A 26,652-nucleotide genomic window follows, 5' to 3' on the forward strand; every position below is an offset into this window, starting at 1 on the left:
TTTCTGTGCCAGTCAGTAACAATTTTTGGATCTGGCTTTCTTGTTTGCAGGCAGAATTAGTTGAAAGTTTTCAAAAATATTTTTGGTGCTCTAGAAACATGGCTTTTGTTTCAGAATTCAGAGCTGTTTATGGAGAAAGTGAGGTCATATATTTCAAACCCAGAAAAAAACCCTAGTCTTGTGTTCAGTGACTGCCTTACTGGTTCTTTTTCAGCCTCTGATTTTCCATGTACAGTTCTCTCTTTACTTTTTCTACCGCCATATTTTCTTTCTAACCATGTTTATGGAATAATTTAAACTATAAACCTTCTTTTCTTTGTATGAAGTTTTGGTAACTTCTGGTTCACACGCAATTAAGTTAAGTTTGCCTGCCATAAGGAGAAAATCCAGTCTCATTAACTGATGCTAGGCATGACTTTGCTTTCTGAGCTGGAAATCTTAATTGGAAAACATGATACCTCCTATATTTATTTTGATGGGAAATCAAAAGTATGAGCCATATTGCCCAAAAAACAAGTGAAACTGTAAGTGTGCATTGAAAACAGGCTAGTGTCTAGATTGCAGCCTTAAACCTATATCCAACATATGTCATCACAACAGCAACAACAAAAGAGGTGAATGAAAAGTTAAGACTTTCCAAGGTGTATGCTAAATAATTAAAAAGTTTATCTAAAACCAAAATCGAGCGAAGTATGAAAAGAAAACTTCCGACCCTGGTACAGCCCTCAGATTATTATCCATTATTGATTTTTCAGGTAGGCAGCCATGAACTTGCAACTAGAAGTCTGAGGGCAATCAGAGAGACTTCAGGGCCTTGGGACGGCTGGTTAAGGGATCAGGAGCACAAGTAGTCTTCTCCTCTATCCTTCCAGTTGCAGGGAATCATGAGGGAAGACACAGGAAGATCCAGCAGATCAATACCTGGCTCCAAGCCTGGTGCCACTAGCAGAATTTTCGGGTTTTTGATCATGGGTCGGTCTACACGACACCAGGCTTGCTGGCAACAGATGGGGTACACCTGTCTCAAAGGGGGAAAAGGATCTTTGCACAGGAGTTAGCAGGGCTCATTGAAAGAGGTTTAAACTAGGTTTGAAGGGGGAAAGGGATAAAACCAGACTCACTAGAGATAAGCCTGGGGGTGGCATGCTACTGTTCAAGGGATGGTGTGCTAGCAAGGTCCTTTGGTCTGCTGTCTCATTGGAGGTAGGGGATGGAGATCCATGTGGCAGCAAAGACGCAAGGGTTATTGATGTGTTAGAAACCACAGAAGTGCCTGAGAATGGTCATGTAGGAATCAGGGCTTCTTCCTCCAAAAATGTGCCTGGAACAACAGCCCAACTGAAGTGCATCTACACCAATGCACACAGCATGGGCAACAAACAGGAGGAGCTGGAAGCTGTTGTGCAGCTGGAAATCTGTGATATAGTTGCAATCACAGAAACATGGTGGGTTGACTCACACTACTAGAGTGCTGCGATGGATGTCTATAAACTCTTCAGAAGGGATAGGCAAGGAAGGAGAGGCGGTGGGATAGCCCTATACATTAGGGAGTGTTTTCACTGTCTTGAGCTTGACGATGGTGATGAAAGGGTTGAATGTTTATAGGTAAAAATCAGGGGGAAGGCCAACAAGGCAGATATCATGGTGGGAGTCTGTTATAGAACACCCAACGAGGATGAAGAAGCAGACAAAATGTTCTATAAGCAACTGGGAGAAGTCTCACAATCGCTAGCCCTTGTTCTTGTGGGGGACTTCAACTTACCAGATGTTTGCTGGAAATACAATACAGCAGAGAGGAAAAAGTCTAGGAGGTTCCTGGACTGTGTGAAAGATATATAACTTCCTCACATGTCTGGTGAGTGAGCCAAGTAGGGAAGGCACCCCACTGGACCTGTTGTTTGCGAACAGAGAAGGAGAGAAGGACTTGTGGGTGATGTGATGGTTGGAGGCCATCTTGGGTACAGCAGTCATGAAATGATAGAGTTTTCGATTCTTGGAGAAGTAGAGTGGGGTTAGCAGGACTGCTACCTTGGACTTCCAGAGGACAGACCAGCCTGTTTAGGGGCCTGGTTGACAGAGTCAGTCCCTTGGGAGGCAGTCCTGAAGGGCAAAGGAGTCCAGGAAGGCTGGACGTTATTCAAGAAGGAAATCTTAAAGGCGCAGGAGCAGGCCGTCCCTATGTGCCAAAAGACAAGCTGGTGGGGAAGAAGACTGGCCTGGCTGAACAGAGAGCTTTTGCTGGAACTCAAGAAAAAAACCCAGAGTTTATGACCTTTAGAAGAAGGGGCAGGCAACTCAAGAGGACTACAAAGATGTCACGAGATTATGCAGGAAGAAAATTAGAAAGGCAGAGCTCAACTAGAACTTAATCTGGCTACTGCCGTAAAAGACAGTAAAAAAATGTTTCTATAAATACATTCACAACAAAAGGAGGGCTAAGGAGAATCTCCATCCTTTGTTGGATGTGGGGGGAAACATAGTGGCAATGATGAGGAAAAGGATGAGGTACTTAATGTCTTCTTTGCCTCAGTCTTTAATATTAAGACCAGTTGTTCTTAGGGTACCCAGCCCCCTGAGCTGGAAGACAGGGACAGGGAGCAGAATGAAGCCCCCATAATCCAAGGGGAAATGGTTAGCAACCTGCTACACCACTTAGACACACACAAGTCTATGAGGCCAGATGGGATCCACCCAAGGGTACTGAAGAAGCTGGCAGAAGTGCTCACCAAGCCACTTTCAATCCTTTATCAGCAGTCCTGGCTAACTGAGGAGGTCCCAGTGGACTGGAGGTTAGCAAATGTGATGCCCATCTACAGGAAGGGCTGGAAGGAGGATTTGGGGAACTAAAGGCCTGTCAGTCTGACCTTGGTGCCAGGGAAGGTCATGGAACAGACCATCTCGAGTGCCATCACGCGGCATGCACAGGACAACCAGGTGATCAGGCCCAGTCAGCATGGGTTTCTGAAAGGCAGGTCCTGCTTGACTAACCCGATCTCCTTCTATGACAAGGTGACCCGCTTACTGGGTGAAGGAAAGGCTGTGGATGTTGTCTACCTAGACTTTACTAAAGCCTTTGACACCATTTCCCACAGCATTCTCCTGGAGAAACTGGCTGCTCATGGCTTGGACAGGCATACCCTTCGCTGGGTAAAAAACTGTCTGGATGGCCAGGCCTAAAGAGTTGTGGTGAATGGAGTTAAATCCAGTTGATGGGCAGTCACAAGTGGTGCCACCCAGGGCTCAGTACTGCGGCCAGTTCTGTTTAATGTCTTTATCAATGATTTGGACAAGGGGATCGAGTGCACCCTCAGTAAGTTTGCAGATGACACCAAGTTGGGTGGGAGTGTTGATCTGCTAGAGGGTAGGAAGGCTCTACAGAGGGATCTGGACAGGCTGGATCCATGGGCCAAGGCCAACAGTATGAGGTTCAACAAGGCCAAGTGCTGGGTCCTGCAGATGGGTCACAACAACCCCATGCAACGCTACAGGCTTGGGGAAGCGTGGCTGGAAAGCTCCCTGGCAGAAAAGGACCTGGGACCTGGTGTTGGTCGACAGCCAGTTAAATATGAGCCATCAGTGTGCCCAGGTGGCCAAGAAGGCCAACAGCGTCCTGGCTTGTATCAGGAATAGTGTGGCCAGCAGGAGCAGGGAAGTGATCGTCCCCCTGTACTCAGCACTGGTAAGGCCGCACCTGGAATACTGTGTCCAGTTTTGGGCCCCTCACTACAAGAAAGGCATTGAGATGCTGGAGCATGTCCAAAGAAGGGCAACGAAGCTGGTGAAGCATGTAGAGCACAAGTCTTATGAGGAGCGGCTGAGGGAACTGGGGTTGTTTAGCCTGGAGAAAAGGAGGCTGAGGGGAGACCTTATCGCTCTCTACAACTACCTGAAAGGAGGTTGCAGCGAGGTGGGTGTTGGTCTCTTCTCCCAAGTAACAAGCAATAGGACAAGAGGAAATGGCCTCAAATTGCGCCAGGGGAGGTTGAGATTGGCAATTAGGAAAAAATTTCTTCACCGAAAGCGTTGTCAGGCATTGGAACAGGCTGCCCAGGGAAGTGGTTGAGTCCCCATCCCTGGAGGTGTTTAAAAGATGTGTAGATGTGGCACTCAGGGACATGGTTTAGTGGTGGACTTGTCAGTGTTAGGTTTACAGTTGGACTTGATGATCTTAAAGGTCTTTTCCAACCTAAAAGATTCTATGATTCTATACACAGAAACACCCACCTTTCCTCTGGGCTCAAATGCCTGTATCTTTATGTGGTAAATCTTGTTTGGATCATACAGGAAATGTGGCTATACTTTGCCACATTCAAAGCTCGTCTCATATCAAGGTATCTAGCCAGTACTGAATCCAGTGTGTTTGGACTCACACAGCTACTCGGTTCAAAATGGAAAGTTCATGAAGATCTTCAAGACCTCAAGAACAGTGTCATTTTCTTAGGGATCAGAGATGTTCCTTCAACAAAGGTGCTCCCACTCAGCCATCTCACTGTAAATTAAGACAGTCCTTGGCAATGGTCAAACTGAACATGTCAGATTTATACATGGGAATACAGCAACCACTGCTCTTACCTAATGGATACTGGGGTTATGTCCAGGAAAAACTGGATTGCTCTCCTAAAGATGAGCATATTCCAGAGAAGTCCCCATCCACTCTTAGCTAGATGCTACGCTTTCCACACTTTCAGAGGTCCCATCTATTTGTGTATGTGTTTGCCTGTTTTCAAATGTTCAAAAGAGATGAAAATAATTTGAAAGGGAAGGTAATAGGTGAAACACCACAGAGCCTCAGAGACTGGCTTCTCTTTCCAGAGTATTCTGAGGGATCTGGAGGTACCTGTGCCTCTCTTTCCCCAGATATGAGATGAGGTGTTTGGGTCCTTCATTGAAAACTTTGAGACTAATTGGTGGGGATAGGAATTAGTTTCAATCTAATGTCGGTTTATAGAGCATGGTTGGGTGACTGGAAATAACTAAATGCAAGACTGAAATACAGAGGTAGATGTGCAAAGGCACCTAACATCCATCAGTAGCCATAAGAGCCAGACAGTGGGCAAGGCCAGCCCACTTTTTACATCAGCACAGCTTGTGAATGAGCTGCAGATCCAGTATAACTCGCACATTGATTATTTCAGTGGTGAATCATTTCCAACAGCAAGTATATTCAACATCATTGCAATTTGGGGACAATTTAGAAAGAGGTAGAACTCCCCTCTACTACATTATTTTTATTATGAATCATTTGTTCAGCTTCTTGTCTTTGATGTATTACTTTCATTAACTTGAAACAGTGGCAAATACCAAGTTTTGTTTGAAAGATTTCTCATTTTGGTTGTTCTTAGGGTTTCTTTCCTCCCATGCTCAAACAGGAAAATAAATAAATAAACAGGCTACAAATATGAGAGAGAGATATCATGTAAACAAATGCAAAACAAGTCACCATCACAGAGTGACATTCTTCACATTCAGGTCTGAACAGCCTCCCTTACTCTTGTCCAGCTCACCTGACTCTACCCCCAGAATTGCAGCTACTTGTTATGTCACACCTCCTCTTGGCCCTGTGGAAGCCAGGGGCTGTAGAAGCACAGCCATGGAAGCCACGAGGCAGAGAAGACCTGAACTTAGCAGTTGAAGCTGCTGCCTCTTCTCTAACCTGTCTAGTAGAGGTGACACCATGGGCCTTGTCATTTTTTTTTCTCATGCTCTCCCAGAGTTTTCCAAAAAGGAGGTAGGTTCCTCTCATTCTGGCATGGGAGATTCGCTTCCTCTTCTGTTATCCAGAGATTGTTGGCTCTGTTCCACAAGAAGTCATAGAAACATAGAATCATAGAATGCTTTGGGTTGGAAGGAACCTTTAGAAGCCATCTAGCCCAAAACTCTTTTAACTGAGGAAATGCAGTCTGAATTTTGGAAACCAAAGTGTCTACTGTGTCTCATGGACCAGTGGTAAAATTCTTGACTCAAACCTGCCTGAGAAGGAGAGCCAGCTGGTAGGCCATGAGGGTGCTAATAGACTCTAACTACCCTCATCAACCTCTCCAGGTGCCTCCAGCCTCCACACATAGAATCATAGAATGCTTTGGGTTGGAAGGGACCCTTAGAGGTCATCTAGCCCAACCCCCCTGCAGTGAGCAGAGACAGCTTTAACTAGATCAGGTTGCTCAGAGCCCCATCCAACCTCACCTTGAATGTTGCCAGGGATGGGGCCTCTGCCACCTCTCTGGGCAACCTGTTCCAGTGCTTCACCACCCTCACTGTAAAAAATTTCTTCCTTATATCAACTCTAAATCTATCCTCCTTTAGTTTAAAACCATTACTCCTCATCCTGTCACAACAGGCCTTGCTAAAAAGATTGTCCCCGTCTTTCCTATAGGCCCCCTTTAAGTACTGAAAGGCCACAGTAAGATCTCCCTGCAGCCTTCTCTTCTCCAGGCTGAACAACCCCAACTCTCTCAGCCTGGCCTCATAGGAGAGGTGCTCCAGCCCTCAGATCATTTTGGTGGCCCTCCTCTGGACCTGCTCCAGCAGGTCCATGTCCTTCTTGTGCTGAGGGCTCCAGAGCTGGACGCAGTACTCCAGGTGAGGTCTCACCAGAGCAGAGCAGAGGGGCAGAATCACCTCCCTCGACCTGCTGGCCACAGTTCTTTTGATGAAGCCCAGCATATGGTTGGCTTTCTGGGCTGCAAGCACACAATGTTGGCTCATGTCCAGCTTTTCATCCACCAGTATCCCCAAGTCCTCAGACATTCCATGCAGCTCCTCCTAAGAGAAACTATTGGATCTTTCTTTAAAGCCACCTGCCCAACTCTGCTGTCCGAAAGCACAAGGACTCCTATGAAAAACCTGATGTAGATGCAGAGCACATTTAAAGGCCTGAAGTGATCTTAACCCTGCCATAATCAACAGGCATCTGTCTTATTAATGGACATGACATTCTTTTCACAATGGTATCTTGAATTCCTTGAATGAACATTAAGCCCACATGAATCTGGTGGTGAACACCAGGTTAACGTTGGAAGTCTACCTGTTCTTCAGACAAAAATGTAATAACTGAGTTAAATTGATGTAGGAGCTGTTTAAAAAACAGAACTACTTTGGCATCTTCTATTAACAGTTCAGTAAGCTTTCATTCTTCATTTTACCAGATATTCTCTAGGGCTGGGCTTATTCCTATAAGGCCTCGCACTGTCCTTTTCTCAGTTGAGCCACAGGCACTAATATAAGACACATTGTAACTAATAATAGGCAATTCTGATAAACAAATTTTGTTGTTTCTCATCTAGATCTGTCAATTAAATCTACTGCAAAGGCAAGAAAAGCAAAGAATCTAGCAATGAAATTTCCTCTTCTTAATGAGGCATTTAAATAGCATCTCACATTTGTTCTCCGATTGTTTACATAAGATGTCATTTGTGATGCATTGTTAGAGCCCTGTAAATCTCAGCTGGGAACAATATCCCAGAGAGCAGAGAGGGCCAGTTCTGCTTCAAGCTACATCTCAATAGATTCACTGCCTTTTCTTTTATTACGTTACTCATCTGAAATGATATCTGCAATCCTGCTAATGAAATCCAATAACATCAGATGCAGCAGCTGCCAAAAAAAAGAGAAATAATGTGAATTTCCATTAAGGTTTTTGAGTTGATCTTCACTTTTTCTATTGCTGGTTTAAATATTGCTATTTTTTCTGAAGGCCATCTTACTTCTGTGAGCACTTAATGGATAGCCTGGCTTTTGTGTTTTAGACACCTTACTCCCTCCGGTTCAATAGGTCATTAGGCATATATTTAAGTCATTCTTTGTCCCAAATGTTTCTTACGGGATCACAGCCAAAACAGACAAAAGATCCCAAGGTGAATGAAAGGCATCTTATTTTATAGATGAGAAAATGAAGCTTGAAATGGAGAAAGTGTCTAGCACACAACTCACCCCAGTCAATAGCGTGACTCCCACTGGTTTTGAATCAAGTCTCAAAGACCTAAGTCTTAAACGTCACATTCATTTCAGTGTGAATCAGGAGACTTCAAAAATCCCAGTTGGCCCTCTGGCTTTTATTGTTATCTGTAGAAAACCAAAATGCTTTAAAAATCTGACCCTAAAAGTCTTCCTTAAGGTCCTACGTTACTAAGTGCACTGCTTCTAAACCAGCTGGTTGAGCCAAACCTCAACCATAGTTTCCTAATTCAGTACATAATGAAAATATTCTTTGTAACCACATGTACATTTCAGAAAGCAAAACTCCAGGGATATCTGATCAGATGCTTTTCAGACTGATTTAATATTTCTTTCTCCACGACTTATAATGAAATTCAAATGCTCAGTAAAAGTGAACTGCAGGTACGTAGTCTGGTGCTTGCTCTGGTTATTAAGTCCAACAGTTGGGAGCAAGAAGTTAGACATCAGCACCCAGCTAGAAACATCCAAATGCAAGTTCTGGGCTTTAGCAGTGTCAACAAGAGACACATGAGTCAGGGCTCGAATGGGAGGGTTATGACCACAGCTCAGGATGCAAAATAGTGTCTGTGAAGTGCCTGGAACCTTCTGGAGGGCTACCCGATGGCTACACCACTGTGAAGGCATCTGGAGTGCTCCATGCATTGTCTGTCCCTTTTGAAAATTGGCCAGAATTGGTTTTCTGTAATTCCAACACAGAATGTGGGAGAAAAAAAAAGAGAGATTTTGGGGTCTAAGTATAACATGAATTTTTAGTAACTTTGAAGATTAAAATCATGAGGCTAACTCAGTTTGGCGGCTTCTTTCTTTTAACTGTGTTAGGTCAATGACGCCATTCTCATTTCCTGACTGGTTATTACAAAAGAAGTGAAAATACTTCCAGCTTTCACACGTGTGCTTCAATTATTTTGACAGCTAAGCCATAAATTCAAGTTACACAAATTTGTACCAGCAGGCAGACTCGTGTATTTTGTATAGAGAGATTTGCACAGATATGCCACAAATAAGCTGAGAGGACGTCATCCTCCTGATACTTCTTCCTGCACAGATCAGAAATGAAGCCTTCTGGATAGGCTGGCCTCGTGGCTGAAGCAGCATGCCAAGGCAAGAATTTAGGTCTCTGTTCTGACATGCACGCGCTGCAGAGGCAGGAAGCAATTGATTCACTGATTAGATGTCTGATTGTGAGCTGGGGAGGAAGATGGTAGCAACTGGTTTGAGTTTTGTGGCAGGAGCTGTTGCTTACTTTCTGCTTAGCCTTGCAAAACAAAAAGTAAAGAGGTTAAGTATATACAAGCCTCACTGTGGCAGTAACAAGAAATTCAAGGAATGTCTAGTAAACTGAGTTGTGTTGACAGGCATAGACAAGTAAAAAGAGCTTAGGATTGTGTCATTTGAGGGATACTGAAATTCATCGTAAACTAGTCTTTATATCTGCTGTGTGAGTAAGACAAAGGAAAAATAAATTATAAATATAAGACAAAATAAATATCATCATGTTTCCTCCTAATCTAGTCATTTTCATTTACAAAGTCAACACAGATGAATGAGCAATTTACCCAGATGAAATCACTGTACTTCTTAGTGCCCATTTGCAATAACTGCCCATCCCTAGTGATTCGCCTTCATTGTTAATTTCCAATTGAGTTGTTACGAATACAGAGAGGGGAAAATTTATTGAAAACAATAGTTAGATGTGACTGCCAACCCAATGCGCTCTGCAAATCTGCGCTGGGGACGTAATGCTGGGCCTATGAGCTCTGCAGTCAGCCTGCACAGCAGGATATTGCCTGTCCCTTTGAAAACTCATTCATATATGGATTCAAGCTGTGACTCTGGCCTAGCATGAACTACTTAGGATAAAAACAGGGAGGAAGGAGTTTGAGACTTGTTAAAAGCTACAGACTTTGCAGCTGCCTTTCTGTCCAGGGAGTGCATCCAGCTCAAGGCGACCCATGGCAGGATCAGATTGTCACCCTCTTCCCAAAATTTTGGCTTTTTCAAAGCCTGATCTCCTAATATAGGGCAGAAGAAAGATGCCTCTGGAAGGCTCTATGCCCTAGATATAACTTATTTGGGTCTCTTCAGTGTGTGAGAAACATGAAGGACTCCTGGTTGACTGACAGGCCACGACTATGAAGTCAGCTTGGGAGAGCCATAAATAGCATAATTCAGCTTCTCTGTGTCCCCAGCAGGTGTATTCATCGGGCACATGAGTCTCTCCAGGCATCAAAATTGGCAGATTTCATTAACTTTCTTAAACCTGAGAATCCAGCTGTAGTAGACAGTGTGGAGAAATCAGAGGAACTGCAGGTTCTCAGCAAGACTGTGTTATCAGACAGTCGTGATTATACAGAGCTGGTAGGCAAGGCATTGGCTTAGCAGTCACTGTTCTCCCTGGTACTGCTCTTAATGACTAATCCCCACAGCATCCTTTCTCACCTCTCTGAGCCTTGCAGTTTAACATTGCAACCATCCTGTAGAAGGGAATTACATGATGCAATATGAACAGTCATCCTTTCCAGCAAAAGCTCTGCATCCAGCTCTTGCATTTTAGCACAGGCCTGGCAAAATATGGAGTTCTTCCTTAAGCCCCTTCTCTTGGAATCATGCTAGTAGCTGTCAGATGTCATTAAAAACAGGGAAGTTGCAGATTCAGAGCATGAAAAGCCTTAGCAGACTTTTTGGAAAGGAGAAAAGAAAGAGGACCTCCTCCGCTAAATAGTTTTAGTACCTCATGTTCCTTAAGTTCTTACAGGGCTTGCCTTGTGATTTCTAAACAATGAGAAGTTCTCCTCCTTCCTGTTCACTAGGCCAGTTTGGCTTCCACTGCTCTGTGTTTTGAAGATCTTCTTCAGAGTTTTGGGTGAACAATAACCTGTTGGTTTTAAAATGCTGCTCTCCTTCCAGCTGCTCAGCACTGGCTGAGCTGAGCATTACTGACAGGCAACTGCGGGGAGCAGTGAGCTGGAGGCAGTCACAAGTCATTTTGAGAAGGGAAGGAGTGAGAATGTGCAGAGGCCTTCCATGCAGCTGGAAAACAATTGTGTGATATAGTACTTCTGCTTATGTTTGTCCTTTGAGATGGTAAGGTACCTCATTGCATTAGGCAATAAAGATCTTATTCAAGGCACTTGGAAGTCAGTAGGAGTGTTTAATAGACTCAGTGAAATGGCATGTTGGAAAGGCCTGCACAGGAGCCTCTTATCTTGCTTTTGTGTAGGGAGTCAGATGGGGTACACTCTGACCAGGTGGTCTGGAGGGTGATGACATCTAAGGGGCTGCCTGTTCTCCTATGGCTTCTAGGGAACATGCAGGATGAAAGCAGTACATAAAACCTGGCAGACAAATGCATCCTAACACACTGCCCTATAGCCTGTAAGGAGGAGGCTAAAAGAGAGATTGGTCCCTACCATGAAGAAGGAATTGCACTGTCTTTCTCCTTGCCCTCTCTTTAGAGGAAAGCAACAGAAAATATCTCAGTGGTTTTCCAGGGAACGTAGCTCTTAGGACCGCTATAGAAATACCTGTAAGAAGCAGTTAGAAGATGGTATAGCAGACTTCTAAAGTTTCATAGTGTCCAGAAATGATGCTATTTATTCTTGAGTGCCATCTACTGACAATTTCTTTCTTAATGATTTACTTTCATTGACATTACTTATTTTAAATACCCTATGTAACATCTGTTATCTTAGATGGGGGGGGCCTGCAATTTTGGAGCTGAAGGATTAGGAATTAATATTTTATTGGGACAGCTGGCAGCTTGTAATGTTCCTTATTCCTTGACCACCTCATTCCCCTCAGCAGACTAGGATATTCTGCATATGATGTTTTCAGTTCTCTCTTCAACTTCCCTTTTTCTTTTCACCCAATGCCAGGCTTCCTCCCATCTGCCCTTCCTTCCCTGCCTGCTCCTTCCACCTAGAGGGCAATTTCTGGCCTCCCTAAGCACAGTCTTCTGACTTCAAAGAGTAGCTCTAGTTGTGCTACCTCCTTGTGCGGGAGGTTGCATCCATGAGTTTGTTACAGTATTGCTGAGATCTTTTAGTTCCCCATCTCCTTCCTGTTCTTCCTCTTCTTTCAAGAGCTTTTTCAGCAACTTTTGTGCAGTAACCTTGAAAATATTTAATGATCACTGACGCCACTATATTACCTGTTCTAGAGGTATTTTATTTTAGTTATGTGATACTTGAATTAGCATTATTATTACAGTTTTTCATTTTCTATCTGTAAGATTTCCTCCCCCACCAGTCCAATACATTTTGTGAAGATAAAAATAAATTAAAGGTGAAGAGTTATGGCCAAGGACAAGAGCTTGCGAAGTTTAACCTATAAGGTATTTCTTTCCCCATTGAAAACATAATCTTTATAGATAAAGCAAACACCAGGTACCTAACTCATTATAAGCAACTGAGAAAATGGGACAAAAGGCTTCCTTCTTATACACAGGAATGAGGAAAATAGTAGTAAAGTTATCTAGTGCACAGCACCAATTTGATTAAGGCTTCTTTGACCATACCTTAGATAGTACAATGCAATGGCCAGTAACACCCAGGCACTCAGCTGCCACTCAATTTCAGGCAGAAAACATCAAGCAATAGAGGTATAGACATTTGTGTGGTGCCACTCTAGAAGATGTATTTTTGTCCTCAACGTACTTATATTGTGGAACTTGTTCCCAGAGGATTTTGCTGAGGTCAAATCTGTAAGTAGGTTTAAAAAGGATTAGGCATATTCATGGTGGGCGGGTGTGATGTTTGCTATTGAGCGTGACAGCCTGGATCTAACATCTGTTACAGAAAGCCCCTGTACAGCTGATGTCTGGAAGGCTGCAACAGGGAAACTGCTGTTCTGTGCTGACCCTGGCTGGCGCTGCCAGTCCCTGCTAGGGACAGTAGCTACAGCAACCAGGGGCTGATTCAAAACAGCGGTCTTCAGTCTGGAGAAAGCCTTTGAATTCCCATGGAAATGGCAGTTTGGCAATTGGTTATTCTCCACTAAGAGCTCATAGATCCCCAAATCTCCAGTGATAAAACTGGGATTGTCCCCCTGAACTCAGTGCCAGAGGAAGCACAGGGTTAGGCTTTGCCGGGGTTGTTTCAGTAGAGACAGTTTTGCTGAAGTGAGGGCTGAGGAGTATTTCAGTATTTGTTCCTGGACTTCTAAGTCCATATTCTGCCTTTCATATAAACACAGATCCAAGCTAATGTTTGACTGACTTAGAAACTACTGAGCAGTAACATGTTATGTGTCACTTGCATCCCATTTCTTTTATTTTCATGATTAACAGCCTCCTGTGCTGCAATTCATAATTCAGTCTTTTTCCTCCTTTCTTGAATCAGGCAGTGAAAACTGATCAGTGACAGAGATGATGCTTGTGAAATTGCTGCACAGGGGTTCCTCTCACTGAAGGGCTGACAAGATACCAGCTGAGGAGAAAGCTTAATTGCATGGGTGATCAAAGGAGAATGTATGAAGACAGGGAGACTGTAAGGGGGTGTGCGTAGGAGTGTGTTTTAGCAAGAGATTATAGGGGAACATGTGAGTCTGGCACACACAAAATGACAGAAATGAATGCATGAGCTAGTACAAAATAGCATGCTAACCAAAGGCATCCACAGATCAGCTTCAGCCCCTTCTCAGCTCTTGCCTAAAAGAACTGTATTCTGTAAGCTGTCATCCTCCAAACTATATGAAGAGAAAAAAGGGAAGGTTTGTTCTTTGCAAATGGGAAAGGAGGAGGAGGGGGGAACCTCATGAGACAACAACATCCAGGCTGAATTGGAAAAGAGAGATCAAAGCAATGAGCTGGAATGGGAAGAAAGGACACAGGATACTGACACACTGTACTCCCGGGAATGGTGCGAATTAAACTAAAAAACTGAAAACTGAAAAAGCATTGAAGGCACATGCCAGCCCCTCCATGTGCTGTAAAACGCTGTACTGTCACACTTTCAATTCATGATTTGTATCGTGCTTTGTTGTATTGCTTGCTGTCTTCCTTTATACTCAACTCCACTTACATCACTGGGAGTATTTGAGGAGCAAGGTACCTCTAAATATGAAAACAGGTGCCATTAAAATGGCTTATACACAGACTTGTGCCATTTTAGCCTAAATCCCTTAAAAACCTTATTACAGTTAAATTGGCATAAACCTCTGTGCCAGTGATCTTCAACTGATTTAAGCTGCATCAATACAAATCCAGTTTCAATTGATTTAAGAGAGTCTAGGGCAGAAATGCACTGCATTTCACAAACTGATGGGAGGACATACTCTTACTGAAATATTAAAACTTATGCACTCAGTCTTTTCATATTCATCTGTGGGGTTTTTGAACTTTTACCATTTTGCATTTTACAAGCCCTTACAGGGAGTAAAAACAAGTAGCTTTGGAGCAGTCAGGTCAACAGCCTTTTGCTTCATCAACCGAACCTTTATGCAACCACAAAAGCCTTCAGGTTTAGTGTTTTATAAAATTCTTAAGGACAGAGGAAAAGCATATTTCTTCTACTTACCCTGCTCTGAACTCAGTATTAGTGTCTGACTAAAGCTTTTATTTGCAAAAGGCATCCAGCCTTTAGTTCAATACACCCTTTTTTGTAAAAATAATGAAAGCCCATCATCTAAGATGCTTACTCCAACAGTAAACCAACCTGCCTCTTGGAACCAGATACCTCATTCCTAATTTTAGTTTCTCTGGCCTTCACTTCCAACTGTCAATTTTTGTTGCATCTTTTTCTACTCAACTAAATACCTTTGCAGTTCTAAGAAGTCCAGTTCAAGTTAATAGGCCTTGCATAGACATGCACATCTCAAATTTGGGTGAGACTCAAGGTTACCAGTCCTTATCACAAGTAGCACTTTACTTCCCACAGGCAGGAGTGAGAGAAACATTTCTCAGTCTAGGAGCAAGGGTGGTACAGTTAGGATCTCTACAAACACAGATACAGCAGTATTTTAGCACTTCAGAACTCAAGGCACGCTATGCACATATATACATCCTGTAGGTTTCAGGTACATTTGGCCCCACTCCCCAAAATTCTGACCAGCAATTCAGTGGATAACAGTAAATGCCATCAAACTTTGGTGCTCAGCTACTTTCTCTCACCTTTCCAACCACCTCCCTCTAATAAGGGCTGGAGTCATGTGGCTAGGAGGAGGCAGAAAGGAAGGATCCAGCAAAACTGCTCTGTTCTCTGGCAGGAAGAAAAGAAGGATTTTCAACTGTGACTGTCTCATGTGTAAGGTCTCATGTATATAAGGTCCATAACTGCAGCCTGTATGTGCAAAAATTACCCTCTCCCCAACTATTTTCTCCCCTCCTCATGGATATGAAAAATAAAAAAAGTGGTACTAGTAGAAAGGGAGGTTGCTCTGACCATTAAGGAACTGGACATGGCTGAGTCAGTTGAGATGTCTGTCAGACTGCCTGCACCATCCCAGATAAGTCATTTAATAACTCTGTATTCAAGTTCCCCACTACAGTAGTTAATTGGTCTACATGGTTTGTTTAAGGCCAGCTTGAAGCAGTCTAATGTTATCAAAGCTTATCTAATATAAGACTGTGAGGGCAAATGCAGTTGTGGTCTTGAATTGACACTGTGTAATGTTAAAAAGAGGACAGAAAAGTATTGCCCCGCATGGGCTAGCAGTGATAAATTATGCAGTTCTCTCCTTCCAGCCTCTCACATCTGCGATAGCTACAGTAGAACCTTAGTCCAAACACTGCTCTTATTTAGCACTGGAGCTGTCAAGCCAGTCTCAGCTTTCATGAGAGATTTCATGAAAAATAAATTAGACAATTTCTCCAAGCTGAAAGGCCTCTAACCATGCCTCCAGCCTGCTAGCCGTAGTACTTACATGCTTTGTGAAATTTGTGTTTCACATCAAGAAGGGTAGATGATGGAGGTACCTGGAAAAGAAAACAAAATGCATGCAGATTAATTTTTCTGTCTTCTTCACTCTGGGATCCCTTCTCCTCTCCTCTAATGAAGAGATGATTCAATTTGTCTGCAAGTTCCTTAGGCAATAACAAAGCAAATCAGCAAATTTGCTCTCACATGTTGATAAGTTATTAAGGATTGTCCACATTTGATTTACACATTACCTGAGCCACCTCTGCTTGGCCAACAGAAGGGTAAAATCCCAAGGGTCAAGAGGGAAAGCTGCTGGCCCTGCTTGAGGCAATAACTGCCCCCAAGATCAAACCAGTGGGACAACTTGAAGGGTTACCTTTAAAGTTAGGTTCGAGCATGCTGGGGCCTGGTTCTTAGAGACATGAAAGGGTTTTCCTGAAAGGCCAGTAGCAAAGGTGGCAGGTTCTGTTCTTTCTGCCTGAAATAAGTTTGCTTCTGCATGTTGTTGTTCATATGCACTGAAGCAATTTAGGTGTCACAGTGTTAGATGGCAGTCTGGAGGCCTTTTAGGCTCTATTTTATTATGTATATTGATTTCTTAATACACTTTGTAAAAAGTATCTGAGAAACACAGAATTTACGAGAGCGAAAGACTTAGAAATATCTTGAATTTACAAGGAAAAGCAATGGAACACCTCAGGAAGTAGTATTTTGAGCTTGAGATCGAGGTGGCAAGAGGCAAGGGTCTGGTCTTAACCAGACCATCCCTTTGCAATTGACACTGATTTAATATTCTATATTGTTCATTTAAGCACAGAGACTGAGAAGTAAATTGAACTGTGTCTTAACCATGGGGATCTGCTTTGGCTCTAGCAAGAGACCTCATTGCTGCAGTCAGACAGCAGAATGCAGAAAATCACCTTCCCTGGAGACTTTAGGCACCTGTGCAGCATAGGCTAATACCAGTATGAAGTGGTGGTGACATACTGCAAAATCTTGAGGAGCAGCAGCATTTCTTTGGGCTGAGGTAGAGAAACAGCCATGGCACCATTTTCCCTGGCTGGGCACTCATCACCTGGTTCACTCCATCTCCAGCTTCCCTCAGTCTAACCAGAACACGGTAGCTTCCCGACATAGCCTACTTGGCATTTACACAGGAACCCAACAGTTCTGCTCTGCAGAAGCTTGTCTGTCTCTTCCCACCTGAAGATTTCTATGGGGTTTGCTGGGCAATCCAATTCCTCTTTCACTGCACTGGTTAGAACTCATACGCTTAACCATTAATGGACTTACTGAGCCTTACTTGGATCTTGGCACCATCTTTAGCCTGTAGCCCCACTTCTTCCAAATGTGATTAGTGATATTTATCTATCTATCTTTTTTACTTATTAGTGATACTAGTGAATTGTGACAATAACCATGCATAAAAAACAGAAGAAATTCTGCTAGTAGAGATCAGCCAGCACCTTAACATAGGTTGTTTTGCTGAAAAGACTGAGTGTGGACAAATACTCATGTAAGAAAATAAAATTGCTGACTCAAAAGCAACAGCTCAGTGCAGAAAGAAAAGTTTTGCTTCTATATAATTTGACACCCTCCACAAATATACAATATATGTGCCATTAGTGCTTAGGAGTAAGCCAACTTGTTTCCAGTGATAATATGAACAGGCAGAGAGCTCAATACAGATTTCAGTGATCTAAAGGTGTAAAACAATACCTTTGCTAAATGGTATGTAAAGTTTAGATTTTTCCCAGCTTTTTCTTTGAGTTTAGATGAGAACACTTTCTTTTCCACAGTTACAGAGGGGTTTACTGGAAAAGTCTTATTTGCAGAAACTGCTCTAATTGAATCTCTACTTGAACCCTGACTGTCTCACTGATGCACCTGCTAAGCAATGCCAACTCCACCCAAATCAGGGGCTGGACTCCTTGAAACCAAGGATGTACCCTTTCCCCCTCCCCGACATCACCAAGGTCTGTGTTGCTCCCAAACCATGTTGAGCAGTACTGGGTCAGGAGAGGGACATTGCCCTTGGAGTTCCTGAAGCCAGCTGGATCCCTTTTCTTCCCAGCTACAGGGAACAATAGAAGAAGCCATCTTATCTTTCTCAATTCAAAATGGAAAGAAAACATTTTATCTGTATTCATTGCACTTACTTAAGTCATTCCACACAACATCTAGTAGAACAGCACACTTCCCCATAGTCTACCTGTGCCTTTTCTTGTAATGTGTACAACTCCTGTGGACTTGAATATGGGAGTTGGGGGCAGGGGGTATGTTTTCAAAACCCTTAAAAATATCTGAAATCGCTTTCTCACACCTTGCAGTCACACACCTGTGAGGTCTGGAGCCCAGAATCCATCAGATATGGATGCAAGTGCTGTTTGCTGGCAACGACAACATGGCACACAAAACTGCAGACCAAAATCTGTCATGTGTCCTAGCACAGGGCAGGTGTGCAGGTTTTCAGAGCTGGCATTGCCAGCTCAAGGACAGGGATGGTCTTTTCTGATGTGATGGAGGATCATCTGGCTTTCTAAATACAGTATAAGCTGCATTACTGCAGGGCCTGCATCCCTACAGGAGATCAGCATCTCACCATGCCGGGTTCTGCAAAAGGGCAGCCAGGGCCAACCCGTGCTCTGGAGAGCTGATCATCTGATTCAGTCAAGGGAAGCTGAAAGACTGTTAAGCTGAGCACGCTAGCTAGTGCTAGCTCAAAACAGAGTCCATGGTCTCCATCTCCTGCACTCCTGAGTACGTGTCGACTTCAGGGAACCTTTCAATCAGTGCAAAATTTCTAGTCCAGCCCTTCTTAGCAACTCTACCTTTACATCCCTCTCCCATTTTTCAACCCGAGGATGTCAGTGCTTTCTCCCCTCCAAAACCTGCTATGCCAGCCATGGGATTCATGTCACCTAACTTTAGCTCTAAAAAAGTTAGTCTAAGCTTGTGTATTAGGTCTACTTATAGAACCACTCACTTGCCTCAGGTGTTTAAAAGTTACAAAGTGCCTTCCAGGATCTGTGCTTACAATGGCCTGCTGCAGCAGAGGAACCAGTGAGTGTAGCCACGTGGTGTGATGTAAACCATCACACAGCACCTCCCCTACAACCAAAGCTGGTGCTTGAATGGCATAGCTGCAGCTCAGGGGACTGTGCTCTGTACAACACCTATGAGAGAGGCAGAGCTCATTAGCAAGAGTACTGCTGTGCCTGAGTACACCCGAGCTGCTTTAGGCTGGTTTAAATCTTGCCAGCTCAGACCCAGGCAGAGCACGTTAGGTGCAGTCTGGCAGCTCTGCATGGCACCACACTGTACGGGCTGCATGTGCCCAGGGAAGGCCTGGAGCACGCATCCAGCCAGGAGGGCAGGAAGATACTTGTTTTATGGGCCAGCTGGCTTAGAGAAGGACTGTATCGGGTTTGAGTGGCAAGGTTTTGGTGGCATGGGGGCTACAGGGGTGGCTTCTGCGAGAAGCTGCTAGAAGCTTCCCCCATGTCTGACAGAGCCAATGCCAGCCGGCTCCAAGATGGACCCAACGCTGGCCAAGGTTGAGCCAATCAGATAGCGCCTCTGAGATAACATATTTAAGAATAGGGGGGGGGAACAACCCAGCACAAACTGCAGCTGGAGTGAGGAGTAACAGTATGTGAGAGGAACAAACCTGCAGACACCAAGGTCAGTGAAGAAGGAGGGGGAGGAGGTGCTCCAGGCGCCGGAGCAGAGCTTCCCCTGCAGCCCATGGTGAAGACCCTGGTGAGGCAGGCTGTGCCCCTGCAGCCCATGGAGGTCCATGGCGGAGCAGATATCCACCTGCAGCCCATGGAGGACCCCACACTGGAGCCGGTGGATGTGCCTGAAGGAGGCTGTGACCCCCTGGGAAGCCCACACTGGAGCAGGCTCCTGGCAGGACCTGTGGACCCGTGGACAGAGAAGAGCCCACGCTGGAACAGGTTTGCTGGCAGGACTCGTGACCCTGTGGGGGACCCACGCTGGAGCAGTCTGCTCCTGAAGGACTGCACCCTGTGGAAGGGACCCACACTGCAGCAGTTCATGAAGAACTGTAGCCCATAGTTGGAGAAGTTCATGGAGGACTGTCTCCCGTGGGAGGGACACCACGCTGGAGCAGGGGAAGAGTGTGAGGAGTCCTCCCCTGAGGAGGAAGGAGCAGCAGAGACAACATGTGATGAACTGACCACAACCCCCATTGCCCATCCCCCTGTGCCGCTCGGGGGGAGGCGGCAGAGAAATCAGGAGTGAAGTTAAGCCCGGGAAGAAGGGAGAGGTGGGGGCAAGGTGTTTTAAGATTTAGTTTTTATTTCTCATTACCCTACTCAGTTTTGATTGGTAATAAATTAAACTGATTTTCTCTAAGTCGAGTCTGCTTTGCCTGTGACAGTAATTGGTGAGTGATCTCCCTGTCCTTATCTTGACCCATGAGCTTTTTCATTTTATTTTCTCTCCCTATCCAGTTGAGAAGGGGAGTGATAGAGTAGCTTTGATGGGCACTTGGTGTCCAGCCAGGGTCAACCCACCACAAGGACCCTTCCACTTGAGACAAACTACACAGATCACAAGTTGAAAAATAATACAAATACCTTCCTCTTCAGAATGGGCTATCACATAGAGGAATCACAGTGTCCTTTCCCAGGCAGAATAATGAGGCTATAGCCACAAAAGAATGAAATACATTTTTTTATGATCTTGATAATTCTGTGTCCTTTTTTTTAAAGACCTCATAAAACAACCGGTGAAGTTATAGATTCTAATATTGATCAATGTGAAGATGGATGCTGAGACATCAGCTTACTACTAAGAGTGTCCTCTCCGTAGACCATTAATTATCTTTTGTTCTTTTCATTGTACATCAATACAAGCTAAAGAATTGTAAGGACTGGAACAGCATCTGCTCTTACTACCCTTTGTGCTAATAGAATAAAACACCCTGGAACATTTCACTGTAATTATTAGTCTTACTCTCCTTTTATTCTTTTAAATTATTTCTGAAAGTGTTATAACCTTCCTTTTCTTCCATTTCAGCACTTTTCAAATATGCAAAGGGAAAACAGAATGAAAGACCACCCTTGGTTTACTTAAAACAAGATGGATTTCATTGTAAAACCACCTCTTAGCACATATCTTCTATGTCTGATAGTCAAACCAGTTTTCCCAACTTCTTAACTTGTAGTCTAACACCAGATTTTAAATATAGTTAACTCTCCAGTAACTTGCCGTCATGTGTAAGGTTCAAGACTACTTTTCCTTCACAGAAAAATTTATGAAGAAATGCACATTTTACAGGTGTGGGTTGCATTCATTACAGTTTTCATTCAGAAAAGGATGATTTAAAAGCCTCAAATCCTGTTTTTCCTGTATCTCCATAGCAAAAATACCTTTACTTTTCCATTCAAGGCAACTTTTCATTTTTTAGGAATTCAAGAATGAAAGGACATTCTGGGTCATCCATTCCAGTCTGTCCTTCCTTTATGCATCAGTGCACAAAGCATCACATCTCTTTTTAAGATTTAAAATACCATATTAGTAACTTAGGCTATGACTCCAGGAAGAGCACTAAGTGGAAGATATTATGGGAACTTAATACTGCCTTTTGTGAGTGCAAGCTAATCAGATAGTTATCCACTTTCATACCTCTTTCACATTTATAAGTCAAGGAATTATAACAAATCTGGTGATCTGTATGTAATTGTATCACACAGTTCTTGCACTAAAGAATTATTTTAGGGGTTAGAGGTTAACAATACCAATAAGGATTTGAATAATAGAATTTTAGCAAATAAGTGATCTTTCATTCAACATTTCCCTTTGAATGTTTTTTCTCTTTGTGACATGTGAGTACTGCTCAGTCACCTACTTTCCAACAGGCAGTCATTTTCCATAATTGCAGAAATTCAGAAATTCTGCCACTCCAACTGCTCATTAACCACACAGAGCTCCATCTTCAGACAGGATAAATTTGTTCAAAAGGGTGACATCAGTTTATTGCAGCTGAGGATCTGACCCCAGAACAGATAACCAGCTAATGGGAAAGCCAGGTAATTTCCAAATTCAGCACTCCACAAATACTTCATCATTACTGCTTTTGCACCCTGTCCTTGCTTTGGGACCATGCTGTATTATTAGAAATCAGCAGCATTTCACAGAAGGTTAATCAGGAAAACAGCTGTTCTAACTGATCTCCATGTTTTGTGAATTTGGCTTCTAGATTACTTTTTCTTATTGTTAATTTCCAAAGACAGTATTAAAAATTGGGTACTGTTTTACTGTAGCCTCCCTCAGTGTGTCCCACACCGCTCTCTTGTTAGCCTGGTGAACCAGTGTGCTGGTGATGTCCAAAGAGATATAAATAGATGAGCCCACCATGGAAATGACATAGAAGTAACTACATATAGACAAGTGTTGTCAGCAACTACACAAAGGCTTTATATGGAATTTAATATTTTACTTGATAGACTGCAGTGAACTGCCTACTAAAGAGCTAGCTCTGATCTCAAGCCAGTCTTTCCAGAAACTGAAGATATTCCGAACTATGATTTTAGCTCAAGTCGGTTCCAGTATACATGAGTAGGGGGCTGTATCGCTTAGCAATCCCCTAGATTGTTATGTGGTTGCATTAACTTTGGCACAGGAGATAATCCAACTGACTAACATTCCCAGTGACTATGGAACAAATTATCTAAGAGTACATGTAACCACATGCTTACCGGGTGCAGTCATGTCAATTTACACTAGCCAAGTTTGTCTCTACAGATGTTATATTGGTTTTGTACTGCTAGATGGGTAATTATATATAAAAAAATCCTCTCTGTTTGCAAGAAATTTTCTGAAAAAGTGTCAGACACCAGAAAGAGCTTTTTCTCCCTCTGCTAAAGATGAGAGTGGAAGTAAAGAGAATGCAATCCATTAGCAGACAAAAGGCGTGCAGGACATCCCTCAATTTACAGAATTCACAGGTTCACCTATTTCTGAGCAAACTTGACTAGAACTGGCATGTCTCCATGCCTTCTGACCTTTTGTTAAAGGGAACTGAGTAAGGTTGCTGTATTCACCTTGAGAGCTTAACAGCAGAACCAGTCAGGAAGCCTCTGTCACAACACTTTTCTACCAGGAAAATGGAATTGTTCTGGCAGAACTCTGGACATGTAAGTTTGTATTCACTTCAAATTTTAAAAATGAAATAGAAAATGTTTTGTTTTTTTTTTTAAATCTTGTTTCAGGAACATGCTGAAAATCCATTTCACTGTGCTATTTTCATTTCTTTTATTTCTCATCGGTATGGAACTTTCATTACTTTTGCATTATTTTATAACACATCAGTCGTGATAGTGTAAAATAATGTAACACATGGCTCTAATGCCATGGAAAATAACCCAATAGGAAATAATATTCAAATAAATGCACTACTACATTGTAAAATAAATTGCACTCAAAAGGAAATATTTATTATGTCATAACAGATTGAAATATTCCAAAATTAATTTGTAATACAATCTTTCCCAAATTTCACCTCCTCAAAAATTCAAGACTCATTTGTTTTCACTGTAATTTGCAAAAAAACAACGTTTGGAATATGCACTTAAAAAATAAACACCACCCTAATTTTGACCAGTTCTTCTCAAGAAGAAGGGAAGACAGTGGGGTTTAGAGTTTTGTTTGGCTTTTGATTGCCAGTCCTAGCACAGATTAAGCATACAGTTTATCTGTGAAATATCTCTGAATTTGTCTTCCCTTTTCTAGCAAATGGCTGTAAAGATTTATGCTTGCTTTTTTTATACCTATGCAAACTGCTAACATTTAAAATGAAGCAGTGCACCCAAGAAACTCAACCAATACTTAGCACAGGATGGTCACAAACTATTTGGGGGACTGTATGAGAACAAAAAGCAAGAGTGAGATCAACCAACGTAAAAGAAAATTTGCAGGAGATCTTGTATTGGCAAAACAAGTGGTTCTATGAGTAGCAGGGCTAACAAAGCCTTACTTTCTACTAATAAAGGCCCCCAAAGCCTTTTGCAGCTGCCCCGTATTGCTTCCCTGTCTCCTATGATGTTTCCGCTGGGCAAGAAACTGGGGCTGTTTTGCTGTCATGCACTTGCTGATTGCCCAGTCAGAATGTGCATGTTGAGCTGACAGCTGGCTACTGGTGTACAGTAGGGGTGAAGGCTGCATTCTGCCTGTGCTCCCTGCTCTGAAACACTATGCTACCCAGCCACTAGCTTCCATTAGACAAGCAGGAACTAAGTAATCTTTTGAGCCTTTTTTGTTCCCTTTCAGATGTATTTAAATTTGGCCAGTAGGTCCAAAGTTATGTTGGGGAGAATAGTCAGGGAAAGATGGAGAGACAGCAAGTGCCCTCTGGTCCATTAGGGGAAGTATGAAGCTGAGAAGCAGAAAGGAATGGGAAATGAGGGTGATATATGAGAACAATTAAGACATCATCAGGTCAGTTAGAAATCTAAGTAATTTTCACCATACCAAGTGCAGTGAAGAGATGCTTGCTGTACTTCTGGTACAGATTCTCTGACTGCCATGATTTTCCCTCTTGTAGTACAAGAGCTGTATATGTTAAAAAAGGAAAGTTTGCATTTTAAGGACTTTTTAAAATCCAAAATTGTTTAAATGTAGGGAGAAATGTTATAATGATAGCATTAACAGATACTGTTAGATATTTATAGATCCATTACTACATGGCTCAGGTATTTTGTGAAGAATCACAGGTCTGATTTCAGAAAGAACCCGAAGCATGCTCTCATGGACCAGTAAATCATGGGCAGGAGTATTTTAGCATTTTAATGCTACAATAATACCTATATGAGATGCCATTATACACCTAAATTTCCATCATGGGTTGTGCTGATTAACAATTAGACTAATAGAACACCTACAGCTCCCTATGGTCTTGTATTGCTCCAGTGTATTCATAATTTGCAATAATCTGTGAATTATCTTTGATGCAATAAGGCAAATGTGCAGCTGGGGTAAAATGTCATAACTTTGTTGGGAAAGAGGACATTTTCACGCTGGCTGGGAATATGTCTCTACAGACACACTTTTGGCAATATTCACTGCTCTGGTAGAATGGCCGGCTTTTACTGTTGGCCAGAATGGCTTATGTTTATGAAGAGCTGGAGCACCATTGGTGTCTCAAGAATTCATTCTCTTGTTTTTGCTGAACTTTGAATCAAGCTTAAATTTTTTTCAATCATTTATTATATTACACTCTTTCTTTCTTCCCCCCAGGCTTAGACTTTTCTATCTAAAATAAGAGATGTATAAAACCTGTCATTTAAAGGCACTTCTAAGCTTTGAAAATCAGTATCAGGTGAAGCATTAGTCTTCTGTAGTGGCTTCTGTAATTCTTTAAATTATACCTTTACAAATGCTAAATGCCCTAAAGTTACCAGCTTCTCCCCTCCCCAGTCTCTCTCTTCTAGATAAATCAAAGGCCATTTCTCCAGGTACTCCATTTAAAAAGTCGTATTGGAACAAGAATGATGACAGCAAAGAGCAAGCAGAAATTAATATGTCTAGTTGCCTCTTTTAATCTGAAACTATCTGTAGCTATATTGACATTAAAATGATGTGAATTTCTAGTAGAGCAGGAAGAAATGAGTGTAATGCATTGCTCCAACAGAATTTGAATATGTTTACCTACTTTACCAAGTGTAACTAATAACTGAGGAAGAAAATACTACTGTCATCACCTCCAGCACTGGGGGGTAGGCATAAGATTCAATTCTTACAGGCAAGAAAATGCATAGAGTTTATAACATGTTTGTAAATGTAATGTATTTTCTTGCAGTGCCTCCCAGCAGGGACCAGATCCCCGTTGTGCTGGATGCTGTGAAAACATACAGTAAAAGACACAAGACACTATGAAATCCTCCTTCCAAAAGGAAGTAAAAAAGAGGACTTCCACAGCAATGAGCCTACATCCAGTCAGTTTTGTGTCTGTATTCCTTCACCCGTATTGCTGTGGGAATCCCTAGTTTGTGGGACTCAGCACCAATGTGTGGTCTTCCCATGGAAGCCACCTCCTTTGACATAGCTGGTTATTCAATCCCTTCGGGCATCTTTGGCATCAGAGGCAGGACATCTCTAATGACAGATTGCTTGAATGAGAAAGATGATGATCTTAAAAATCCTGTGCATGAAATGAGGCCACTGTGGAAGTGCACAGGTTCTGCTCATTCTCCACAAGGAAGAATACACTATCCTATGAAGTGAAATATTAAAATTGCAAGATTTAGGAAAAAAAAGACTATACAAAGCAATGAAAATATTACTTTCTTTTCTGGGAAAGAACTTCTCTGCTATACTTCCATAGAATGAAGCAAATGAGGACAGACTGATGTAAAAGGCAATGTCCTGTTACTGCAAGGATTTCCTTTGCAGAGTTTCATTACCTACATTAATGATTCTATTTGCTCACCTAAAATGAATGTGGTATGTCTAACCTTCCAGTCATGATGTGAGAAGTTATTTTTATTTGCTAGAGATGACTATGCAAATGAGAGCTGGTGACGACTGTTCTTGGCTGCTCACTTTCTGGGACAGAGCTGAAACCCACAGGCGAGAGTAATAGATTTCTGGTACGGGAGATACCATTTCTGCGTGTATCTGATTTTGTTGTCATGCCAGTGTAATCCATTGTATTGCTAAGCCATAGCGTGCAGATACAAGGACACTATTGTTTTAGGTGCTTTACAAACAAAAATGCTTGCCAGCTCCTCCAGAGACAGACAAGCCTTTCAGAGTAATCAGAATAAGCCCTAATTCATCTTTGGCAAAAGATGTAGTAATACATATACTGTGT

General features: G+C 42.7%; 1 protein-coding gene across 1 annotated transcript in view; it reads right to left on the reverse strand.

Annotated features, from left to right (window-relative positions):
* The window catches only part of TECRL (trans-2,3-enoyl-CoA reductase like), a 72,193-nt gene that overhangs the window by 39,061 nt on the left and 6,480 nt on the right, over positions 1-26,652 (reverse strand). The window contains exon 2 of the mRNA XM_075709620.1: positions 15,817-15,868. Coding sequence (XP_075565735.1) covers positions 15,817-15,868 — 52 coding nt within the window. The remainder of the gene's footprint in view (positions 1-15,816; positions 15,869-26,652) is intronic.

This window comes from Pelecanus crispus, chromosome 4 (genome assembly GCF_030463565.1).
Source record: "Pelecanus crispus isolate bPelCri1 chromosome 4, bPelCri1.pri, whole genome shotgun sequence".
NCBI classification, from domain to species: Eukaryota; Metazoa; Chordata; class Aves; order Pelecaniformes; family Pelecanidae; genus Pelecanus; species Pelecanus crispus.